Source organism: Centruroides sculpturatus, unplaced genomic scaffold, assembly GCF_000671375.1.
Source record: "Centruroides sculpturatus isolate CEXI.00-Female unplaced genomic scaffold, Cexi_2.0 scaffold875, whole genome shotgun sequence".
In the NCBI taxonomy this organism is placed as follows: Eukaryota; Metazoa; Arthropoda; class Arachnida; order Scorpiones; family Buthidae; genus Centruroides; species Centruroides sculpturatus.
Window position 1 is genome coordinate 282,414 of NW_019385167.1, and position 12,634 is coordinate 295,047.

Sequence of the window (12,634 nt, forward strand, 5' to 3'; positions counted from 1 at the left end):
ATTTTGAAAATCGAATTCGTTAATTTTTTTTAATGACTTTTTAAATTCGTAGAAAAATCATAGGAAAATAACCAATTCCATTATCAAAATTTTGACTGTACATTAATAGAATTAAATAGAATTCTAATGAAAAAATCTATTTGTTCTATCTGCCTCCGTTTCCAAGAATTTTTTAAAAACGATTTTCTCACAGAAAAGCATTTTATTTTTAACGTCATATGGTGACATCTCGTGCATAACCAGAGATTACAACCAGACTTAATATTTTTATTATTGTAATATATTGTAATTATAATATATATTGTCTTAAGAAATAACGATAATAATTTGGTGTAATTTACACATTGGTTCGTTCTCCCTTTCCGAACATTGTGAATTTGACCTTAACTGTCGAAGGTGACTATCCTAGCTGGAGAGGGACGTGATGCACCTACAGATAATCGCTGCTTTGATTCATTTTACTTTTTGCTATTTATTTTTGCCCTTATTGTATAAAGGAAAAAGTTTATTGACTTATTCTTTAAGCTTATTCATCTGTATTCAACCTCTATAGCAGAAAAAGAATTCTGTATTGCAAGTAGCAGGTTACTATTGTATAGTCACACCATTTGTATTTTCCATGTATTATGTTTGGATGCGCTGTTTGGTAGAGATACAATGAGATATACCAGTGTAATAACTAACGATTCACGTGACATGAAAATAGTCAACTACGCTCAATATTCGGGAATAACATTTTAAAATTATTATTCTGTGTTTGCTGTACTAACCACAGAATAACGTTACTAAAAACAAGGTAGAATATATTTTTTATTTTCAAATTTAAACATATTTTGAGAGAAAGGCTAATGAAAATGGAGCGAAAAACAGTTATGAATACAGTAAAACCTATCTATGGCGACCATTCACGGTTTCTTCAAAAAGTCTTTTAGTCAGGTGGTCATCCAATACAGGTGGTGATGTAATACCGTATTTCCGTACGTATTTTGCGCACTTTTTAGCCATTTCTACTATGCAAAACTCGAGGTGAGCAAAAATAAGCGAATTTTTTCAAAGATAGGGCTATATTGGTATTGCATTTTATTCTTATGGGATAACTCGATTTACAGTAGTCGTGATTTTATAAGACAGATTTAATACCAATATTTTAAAGATTAATACAATAGTCGCATTTTCTGGATTACAATGCACACTTTCTTTTTTCCGATTTAATTAATTCGACTTGGTTGTTTTCGTTCGCTCCTCAGTTACGTGTATTACGTCATCGATATACAAGCGCGTCGTATCTCTACATCACTTTGTTTTTGGTGTTCGTTAGTTTAATCTTATTTTAACTTTAAAAATACTGTATTTTTTAATATTTAATATTTTCTTAAGTACAATAAGAAAAATTATTAATTAATTAATAATAAAACTATTTTATTATTTTTTCTCGTTATACGATTTCATTACATTCCGCGATTGTCATTGCGGAATCGAGAAAGGAATATTGCCTGTAAAACTGATTTTTGCATTAATGCGTTTATTGTTTTTTGAATATTTTGCGTTGGAAAATTACTTGGATATTATTTTTCTAAAAATATCGTGGAAATAAGGTAGGTTGATATAGAAACTATTTAACGCATATGTACTGTATATGAGCTTCAAAATAAATAATTAATTAAAAATAAATTTTATCAAACGATGAGATTATCCGATTAATTGTATCGTGTACAATATTTTATACTCTCAAGGAAAATACTGTATGTCTAGGGTAAAATAAATTTCGTTTTCTCACAGTTAAACTTCGCCGCTAATTGCTGTTGTGATAACTTTAACACGATCTTCTAACGACATTTCTTCTAACTTTGCATTCCTTTTGTTTTTCGGGCAATTTCGAACAAACTGAAATGAATTTCCTTTGTTGCTAGACTAATTCATTAACTCCTGCACCTAATTTTAAGGGTAGGAGAAGTGACGAGGTGAGTTCGAACGAGAGTTTAGACTAATTCATTATATTAGGAGAGGGGAAACGTTGTTGAACAATAGTTTAGACCAGATATATTCGTGGAAGTGGTCGCTTATTACAGTTGTTGTATGTTGTTTCGGACCAAAAATCGATGCCCGCGGTCGCGTTACACGAGTGGTCGTTTAATACAGGTAACTTATACGAAGACACTATGTATAAACTATTCCATGCCAGAAATTTTTGCCTGTTTTGACAGGTGCCCGTCGCAGGTGGTCGACTAAGCAGTTTTCACTGTATTTATTTTTATTTATTATGAATGAGTGAATTTCTAGTATCACTTCAAATTGCATTGTTTCTTAATTACTGTACACTTAACATGCCCTCGCGTGAGGTCTGAAAAACTCTTGATTATCAGTTGAGAAGGCTATCAATAAGGAAAAATAAATAAATTCGTCAATCACTTTAAGGCTGATATCATTTAAAATGAAAAAATTCAAAGTTAGAAGAATTTTCGACGAATTTCGATGCAGTTTAAGCAGAAATCGAATTGATTTCTTAAGAATAATCTGGTGATGGAGATTAATTATTTTCCTAGTTGTTACATATAACAGAAAAGGTATGGAGATCGGTCAAAAATTGATCCCCTCATCAAGATTTTTACATTTTTGGACCGGGAACCTGAAAGGTCGAAAAATGAAGAAAGTTCGGAATTGTTTTTGTATGTATGGATATTAGAATGTATGTGTGTGGGAGAAACGATTTTGTTTACTTAATTATTCCTGTGCGTTTTGTCGAAAATTTCTGAAATTTGCAGGTAGCCTATTAGAGAGATTGATGCTATTAAATTTTGGCGGTTAAAGGTCAAGGAGTGAGGAGCCGGAGGGCGATCATGTATCATATCTGGACTGGAATCGGACTTAATGAAGATTTTAGTCGTTATTAGCAATTTACAATTTTTATAAATCGTCCCAATCCTCAAAATTAAGTATTTTGTCATTTTATAATAATTAATAATATAAAAAGTTTTAAAATAAAATATCATAATAGATGATGCTACACATAATTTTAACTTTGTTGCCGGGAAAGTTACGCAACTCGTTGTTAGATTTTTTAATGCTGTTTTGTTTCGAATATACTGGAGACCTCAAAAAGTAAGTGGTCCGGAACTCTTTCGATCTCTGAGATGTCCGACTAAGATCCTAAACCTATCGTAAGACTTACCACTATTCAACAATGTCTAGACAGATATCTAGCAGTCCAAATGCAACAAATTTGGCATGATGACATTTCAGGACGCAGAAGACATTAGATTACTTATGACATTTTTCGAATGCCATCAGTAATGCAATAAACGAAACATGGTGAAATATTTAGAGGATTTTACGTCTGTAAACATTTATCTCATGAATCCAAAATTAATTACTATGATGCAGGGTGAATAGGAACTGCAAAAGAAACTAATAACAGTTTAACTATATTAAAACGGTGTTTTGAAATGGAAAATTACTATACCTGTTCTTACGTATTCTTGCACATTCACAAGAATGTAAAGAATCATTAACATATTAATGCATAATCACAGCAATGTTCCCTCTAATTTTTTTTGTTGATGAGCGGAACATATACTTTTCTGAGCAAAAAAAAATTTTTGCTGAGCAGATTCTGAGCAAAAAATTTTTCTGAGCATATAATATATATACCGTGTTTCCCCGAAAATAAGACATCCGCAAAAAATAAGACCTAGCACAGATTTTGCTGAATTGCGAAATATAAGACCTCCCCCTGAAAGTAAGACCTAGCGAAGTTTTTTTTTTAGTCGTAACGGTCATCAACAGATGGTTGAAAGTGGCCGTTGGCTTTTTGAAAGCACAGCCACTGATTGGTCAGCAGACAATTACGCCACACGGCATGATTTGCATAAGACTATGGCTTGGGAATCACANACATACATCATCAAGCAGTCTGGGGTTTGGGAGGAGCTTCACAGTAGGCATCTTAATACTATATTTAGACGACGAATGTTAACTCCGACCAAGTCTTTGAATCAGATAAAATTTCTCCATTTGAACAGAACTGAGTTAACTAATCCTGATCACTTTTCTAACTCAGTTATTTTAACACCTTTTCTGTAATGAAGTTAAGTTTTAAGTTGGTTAGTGACATGACATGACGTCATTTGTTTTGTACAAATCATTTCATATATTTTGTGTATGTAATGTCTTTTCGATTTCATAACTTTATTTCATTTAATCCGAAACAGCTAGATTATACATAATATTTTACTATAGAGTATATAGAAAATAAGAAAAGGTTTGTCAAATTCGTTCGATAAAGTTCATATATTAATAGAAGTATGGGGAAACTTATTTAGATGAACTTCGATCGAATAAGCAAAATTTTGCATTACAGTATGTTTTAAAAATGCAAAACTGTAAAGATTTGTTTTATTATTGTATATTGCTGAGGACAGCCGTATTATTGTTTAATATTAACAATTGAAATAGCAAAACATCTAATTGCAGAATTCTCAAGTCCATCTTAGCAGATACATCATTTTGATTGCGCTCTCTGCTGGAATTAATAACTGAAAGAACTAGATTTTAATTTAAATCAAACTTGAATTCCTTACGAACACTGTCTTGGCTTCTATTCTCCCGGGTAACTTAATCGAGATAGCTGTAATACCTGTTAAATTTCATTGTGTAAATATAGTACTCGTATAACGTAGTAGAATTGCATTGACAGAACTGTATCAAACGGTTGGCTAACTCACTGACGTCTTTGAAGAAATGGAAGGGTTCACGATTGCCATAAAAGAGCAGGTCATAAACACAAAAACTGTAGAAAACATACCCTAAAAGACAATACTAAAAGATGACACATATAGGAAATGTCACACTATACACGAAACTACACAAGTTGTACATTTGAGTTGCAAGCTTTTAACACAAACTGAATACTTACTTCGACATAACCAATGGCAAACGCAATGCAGTAAGTTTTCACGCAAAACAAACTACTATACACCTGACAACCATACTACAAATACACTTCAGATGGTCATAGATGACAACGCATACATCTATGACAGTGGTGTTATAATCACAAACGATAATCCATCACAACAGACCAGACACCATATTTTGACAAAAAATAATCACACATTATTGACACAACTGTACCAAAAACTCACAACATATAAAATACATACACTGGAAAATTAATTACTCAGAATTCGCCTACGAAATAAAGCGTCTGTAGAAAATGAATGAGGTATTTAATTTTCCAGAAGTCCTTTATTGTACAAGCGTGATACTCTACACCAGTGTTCCGCAACCTTTTTCTACTCGCGGCACACCTGTGATTCGACATGACTCAACACGGCACACCAAAATGTTAGTCCCCTCAAAAACGTATGATATGATACTATTCATAGAATTTCGTAATGCCATAAATCTATTATTATTATGTTGAGTTTTGTGAGTTACACTAGGTTGACACCGATGGCTGTGTACTATGCCGGACTAGAGTCAAGGCATAGTAACTTCAAAACAAGAAAAAAAATTAAATAAGCGTTTCAGTGTGTGTCTGTATTCAGGAATTTCCTAACAATATGACATGTATTCAATATAGAGGCGTTCTGTAGTGCGATGTATGTGTTTCTATTCAATTTTGATGTTCCCAGGCTTTTGTGTAGCGTTTGTGGTATGACACCTGTAGAGAAGAGAACGACAAGTAGGCTACAATAAGCACCCTATCCATCCTCCACAGATGCCTTATTTCCTTGGCGAGTTCTGTGTACAGTATTTGCTGATTTTTTCACTGCATGTGTTTTGTAGTACATTGTGAGTGTTTGGAACGGATATGTCTATAATGTATGTGATTTTATTGTGTTTGGCAATGAGTGTGATGTCTGGTCTGTTGTGGTAAATTGTTTTATCTGTGATTGTGACTGTCGTAGTACAGTTTGTGCGTGTTGTTTTCCAATACTGTCTGTTGAACGTATTTGTAGTATGGTTATTGATGTCTAATAATTTGTGTTTCTTTGCAAGCTTTTGGTGTATTGATATTTGCTACTTGATTATGTTTATGTAAATAATCTGTCTGTGCCAAGAGCTTGCAACCAGAAGTGATGTGCTGCATAGTTTCTGGCATGAGTCATTTTTGAGTGTTGTATCTTTGAGTATGTTTTTTATGTAGTTTTTAGTATTTATCACCTGATCCTGTATGGCAATCATAAACCCTTCTGTCTCCCCAAAAAGGCATCCCCGAGCTAACCAGCTATTTGACGCAGTTTTGTAACAAAATCCTGGGCTAGGTCATAGGGATGTCTGCCATAGAGTGCCTTTTTAACCCACGATTGCTTGATGGTGTCTATGCTTTTTATTTGTTCTGTCTTGTCCATATGATGCAAATGTAAGTTTAATGGTGATTTTATTTGAGTCTGCTGGAGTTATTGCTTCATGTAACTGTTGTGTTTCTTGTTTTTTGTAGAAAAACTCTCGCAGTGTCTGTATTTGTTTGTAGCGAAGGTTTACTATGTGAATCAGGCCATGTCCGCCATCTTTACGTGGAAGGGTTAATCTTTCTATGGCAAATTTAGGATGACGTTGTTTATGCTTAGTAAGTGTTGTTCTTGTTTTCATTTGGAGTTGCTCAAGATCTGTGTGAGTTTAATGTATAACTCCAAAAGAATAAGTGAGTACTGGGACGACATATGTGTTTATTGCTTTAACATCATCTTATTTCATCAGTGAATGAAATACAAGCATAAAAAACACAACAACTGCGATAAAAATATATAAATAAAACTTGAAATTAATAGAATATGTAAAAGTTCACGTCACATCTTTCACCTTGTGACGGCACACCGGTTGCGGAACACTGCTCTACACAATACACACAAGTCTAGAAATATTAAGGAAAGCACATACATCACAATACAAAAAGCTTTAAGACTAAGCACATTATAGTGAGGAAATTCTTAAACACAAACACATACATAAACAGCACATAAACAATATAACAGCCTGTGCTTTAGCTGTGCCTTGACTTTGATCTAGCATGACACTGGGCACCAGTATTAATCGAGCAGGATGCAATTTACACATAATAATATAAATAAATAAATAAATGCAGGAGCAGAGTCCACGAAGGCTACAGGACTTAAGTCCTTCCCATTGACAAAATTTAAATTTTTTTCAATTTTTTGACGCTCAAAACGCTGTATTTAAGAAAATTTATAATGACAAGTATGAGTTTATCGAACCATTCTCAATACAATCGTTAATTAATAAAAGGTACTTAACTCAAAAATTTAAAATATTTGAATAATTATAACTCTCTTTGGATTCTTCTGAATCCCCCGCCGAATAAATGTGTGTACACACACGGAAACACACATCGTATATACATGTATAAGTAGTCATAATAATTGTCGAAGATTTAAAGTAAAAACAATCGATTCTGTAGGTGATTATACTGGAATCATAGAATAACGAATCTTCTTTTACAGAACATTATTATTAATGATCTATTTTTCAGAAGAACCGTGGGTTACTATTTAAGAAAAGTTTAGATCGTTTTAAAGAGCGTTTACTTCACCATAAAAATACAGTATTCATTTCGAAATAATATCAATATTATTTTGAAATGAGTGTGACGCTTTTAATCATTGTGCGTGGCGATGAATAGTCGATGTGACTCTGCAAAATTCACGATACGGTAGAATTTTAATATGTAATGTTACTTAAAACTTTAAAATATTTTCTATCCTGATTTTCTACATTAAGTTTATCAATATTTTTAAAATAACAACTCGTTTCATTTAATAAAATTGAGAAATTATAAAATAAAAGTATAAAATTTTGTTAAAATAATTTATTTATATATTTGTAAAATATTTGTTTGCGTGTGTTAATTAATATACAGTACATCGATACTGTATATACATACACACATACGTACATGTACAGTACATAATAGAACTAATTTATTGTTTGATATATAAATTTACCGTTGAGCCGAGGCCATCGTTTATAAAAGCCTGCTTGTAACCAGTGCCGTAACTAGAGCGGTGCCTGGGGTGCACAGGCACAGGGAGCAGAAATGACCTAGACCAAGTTTTGGAGCTTAGTTACAAAAGCTTGCACCGGGCGCATAAAAGGCTAGTTACGGCGCTCCTTGTAAACCCCGTTAAATAATCGTGACGTCGGACTACTGGTATTTACAGTTTACTGGACAACGTGATATTGGATATATTGAAGTTTGTCTTTCTGGTTCATTTTATAAGTTTATCAAATTGGATATTATTTAAATATTCATATAGTTTATCAAAGATAACATATTTTTTTTTTATNTAAATGTTCTATTTTTTAAATCTTTTTTATTTCTTTATTCTAAATGATGATCATTAAAGTATAATGTAACTATGTTTTCAACCAAATTTAAAATTGCTGGAATTTCACGGTGATGTTTGTATTAATTCTTTGCATAATAAATAAACTAGTTTAATTTTAGAATATCTTTGCTTGGATTCTTGTCAGATTTTAATTATAATGTAACTATGTTTTCAACCAAATTTAAAATTGCTGGAATTTCACGGTGATGTTTGTATTAATTCTTTGCAAAATAAATAAACTAGTTTAATTAGGATAAAATTGGGAAAAAACGTATATACCAAAAGTTCATAATATATTGGATTGTCTGTAGTAGATACGTGTAAGAATATGTTACCAATTAATTTACATTATAACTAAAAACAATTTACATATATGTATTTACTTAATAGATGCCTCAAAGATGCTGTGTGATAGGCTGTAAAAGCAATTACTCATCTACAGAGTACACAACAGTTTTCTCTTTCCCCAAAAGTCCAGAAATGATTAGTAAGTGGATTAAAGCTATACCATGTAATGACTTTTCTCCTTCTAAAAACAGTGTTGTATGTATTAAACATTTTGATGACAAATTTATCATCAAAGAAGATAAAGTATAAAGAGATGATGAATCATGGTTAATAGTTCCTAGATTAAGACCAAAACTAACTAAAGATGCCTATCCTTTTATATTTCTAAATTATCCAGCTTACGTTTCACATAAGCCTCCTGCCAAAAGAAAAACTGGGTGATGACAGAAGAAAATAATTATTTGAACGTGATAATCAACAGTTTTGTGAATGGTGCCAGAAAGATATTAAATCATTTGCAGATTTGAAAGATGGTATTTCCAATCATGTTGCAAATTCTTGGTTGTATTTATTTGGTACAGAATATGTTTTATTATATAAAATTACAATGTTGGATATTCCACAAGTAACCCATGCTATTAAATTGTTTCAAAATTTTGATATATGCATATATTTTAATGGAACCCAATTAGATAACAAAAACTTTAAATGGCTGTTAGGATCAGAAAAAAAGTGTGATTGATGGACTAAATTTGAGGCATTATTGAGTCATTTACAAGTATATAACAAGTATACAAGCTGTACAAAAATCTTAGAATGTTTAAGCACTGAGAGTGAGGATCCTTTTGAATTTTCAAATACAAAACTCTCATTTCTCTGTGAACAGATAAATGTATTTAGTTCGAAACAACCAAGATACAGTTCTGAGACTTTAATATGGGCTTCCATGTTATTTTTTCATTCTCCAACTGCATATCGGCTCATCAGAAATAGTAATGTTTTGACATTACCACATACATCCTATTTGAGGAGTTTTACTAGTTGCATTACTAATGATATTGATCCAAATACTGAACATATTACATATCTTAAAGAAAAAGTTCAATGCCTTAATTCAAAAGATAAAATAGTTATACTACAATTAGATGAAATATGTACATGTAAAAACCAAGTCATTATACAAAGGTGGTAGAATTTATGGATTAGCAGTAAATGAAAAAATGCCAGAAGTTAAAAGTGTTTTGGCATTTCTAGTGGCATCATTATTTTCTAAAGAAAAAGATATTGCATTATATCCAGTTTGCAGTCTTAAAGCTGAGCAGTTGTTGGAATTAACAAAACAAGTGTTGAAAGTTGTAGCGAGCATTGGTTATCAAGTTGTTTCCATGATTGCTGATGACAACAGAATAAATTGTAAAATGTTTACTCTTTTTTGTGGTGTGAATTAAAAGTATCTGTGAAGAATCCATTATCAGAGGAATTGATTTTCCTACTATTTGATTCTGTGCACTTATTAAAATCAATTCAAAATAATTGGCTGAATCAACACCATACTAACCAGACATATTTTTATCCCGACTTACAAAAGGAAACAAAATGTGTTGCTAGTTTGTTTCGTCTAAAAGAGACATTAAGAGGAGAAGAAGGCAAAATTGTGAAGTTTGCACCATCTTTGTCTGTAAAGGTTTTATATTCTTCATCATTGGAAAGGTAAAATGTTTCATATGCAGTGAAACTTTTCAATAAAAAAAGTAGCTGCAGCTCTACAGGAATTTGCACAAAACATTTTATTGAAATAATTGCAACATGGTGGAATGTAATGAATGTAAAACATCCAGAAAGGGGGAAACGTTTGAGATCTTTACTGCAGACCAATGTATACTAAAAATGATGAGCAAATTAAACTTTTGAATTGTTTTATAGAATTTTTGGATGCATGGGAGAAATTTAATTTGAAACAACAGCATGGAAGATTGTCAGATGAAACACATTTTGCTTTAAAACATACAACTTATGCTATGATTCATCTTATTGAATATTTGTTTGAAAAATTTTCATTGAAGTTTGTACTTTTGGGAAAGTTCCAAACAGATAATCTTGAAGTTAGATTTGGACAATATTGCCAAATGTGTGGTGATAATTATCATGTTAGTGTTGTGCAGGTTTTAGAATGTGAAAAAAAATTAAAAATTTTAAGTTTACTGAAATTGAAATCTGAGAGAATAAGGAATTTCTATATTAAAGATTTGGTGTCAGCTCAAGTAGAAAATTGTATGCAAGATTCCTTTAAATCACAGATGGATATTTGTTTCGAATGTTTTGATGATGATCCTATTGAATGTGAAATGATAACAGTTCCTTTGGCTACCATTAAAATTTTAGTTTTTATTGCTGGTTATGCAGTTCATAAATTATTACAGAAGATTTCATGTGAAAAGTGTAAATCAGTAATATCCTCTTTAGATAAAAAATGAGAATTTGACATTTTACACCCTGAACTTATAAGTTATATTAAGGAAATTGATAGAGGAGGTTTTTCATATCCATCTGATTTATTTCTCTCTTTAACTGTTGAATTATATAAGCTTTTTCAATGTTTATTACAAGCTAAGTATGAAGATCAATTTCTACAGTGCAAAAAACAAAAATAATTATTTAGTAAACTTTCATTTGAAAGAATTGAACTAATTGATTTAGTATCTGTCAGTGTTCCATGTATCTGTGGAACAATGCCATATTTTCTTTTGAAAAATTTTTTAAATATAATTTCAAATATTTTTAAAATAATTATTGTCATGCAAGAATATTGGCTTTGAAAGATATGCCTGGAAGAAAAAGGAAATTACAAACTTACAATAAATCTGTAAATTAATTATCTTAAATACTTTACCTACACATTTCCACTCCCACTTAATATATAAATATTACTATTATGAGAATAAGTTAGATTTCAGTTTTATTTTATATACAAGTTTTTCTAAATACATTTACAGAAGTAATATGTAACAATATAGATTTTTAAAATGAATTACTATTCTTTGTAAGATAAAAATTAATAATTGTAAGACTTTTGATATACAGTAATACCTCGACTTACGCGAACCCGGAGTTACGCGATTTTCAAATCTCGTCGATTCGTCTTTTGTTTGAGCGCCAAGCAACTCTCGATTACTCAATCCCCACACACTATTGTTCAGCTTACACGTTCGGACGTGTCGCGCGGAATCGACACATAGCCACAATTTATTTTGTGTTATTTATTTCTGTGTTTGTTATATCTACGGAGACTTGAGAGACTCTATGTGGTGATTTCTTGTAACCATGAACGAATCAAAAGACGAGATAAGATTAACGAGAACATTTATTAACTTACATACATCCGACTTGGGTTTTACACAAATTGCGAAATTATACCCCGACTTACGCGGTTATCGCTCGGTCCCACCTATCGCGTAAGTTCGGGGTATCATTGTATTTATTTGTTTAAAAAGATCATATAATAAATTTAAAAGTTAATCATGCAGTGTTGTTCTTTATTTATGAAATTTTTTTACTTAAAAATTATTTAAATTAATACATTTATAGCATTTAAATATTACATCGATAAATTAATTTTAAAAATAGTTATTTTGATAAAAAATATTCGATTTAACATAAATGATCATCAACGCTTTGATGATCGGCTAAGGAAATGACCAGTACTGTGATGTCTTAAAACTTATAAGCAGGCCTTGATTAACGATGGCCTCAGTTGAACCCATCATATACAGAAACATTTCTGCATATCAGTTTTCTGTAAAATTTAAATATATAACGGAATTTCTAAAAATTCGTTCTGCGCATGTATTTTTTGTTATGTTTGAATATGATTGGCGTATCGTGATTAAACCGATCATATTCAAACATAACGGAAAATACATGCGCAGAACGAAGTTTTAGAAATTTCCGTTATAAATTTTCTTTTCGCAGTAGATTAATTAATGATGATTGGAGGTAAC

At 31.4% G+C, this 12,634-nt stretch overlaps 2 protein-coding genes across 5 annotated transcripts in view; both read left to right on the top strand.

The window, feature by feature from the left end:
• LOC111635677 (histone-lysine N-methyltransferase eggless-like) overlaps positions 1–12,634 on the top strand; it is a 143,126-nt gene that overhangs the window by 88,632 nt on the left and 41,860 nt on the right. The window lies entirely within an intron of this gene.
• LOC111635678 lies at positions 10,353–11,604 on the top strand. Its single transcript, XM_023380711.1, has one exon. The coding sequence runs from the start codon at positions 10,511–10,513 to the stop codon at positions 11,108–11,110; it is 600 nt and encodes a 199-aa protein (XP_023236479.1). The 5' UTR covers positions 10,353–10,510; the 3' UTR covers positions 11,111–11,604.

Bases quoted from the DNA above. Each gene is read 5' to 3' on its own strand.
- LOC111635678 (XM_023380711.1), top strand. From the start codon at position 10,511: ATGTATACTAAAAATGATGAGCAAATTAAACTTTTGAATTGTTTTATA.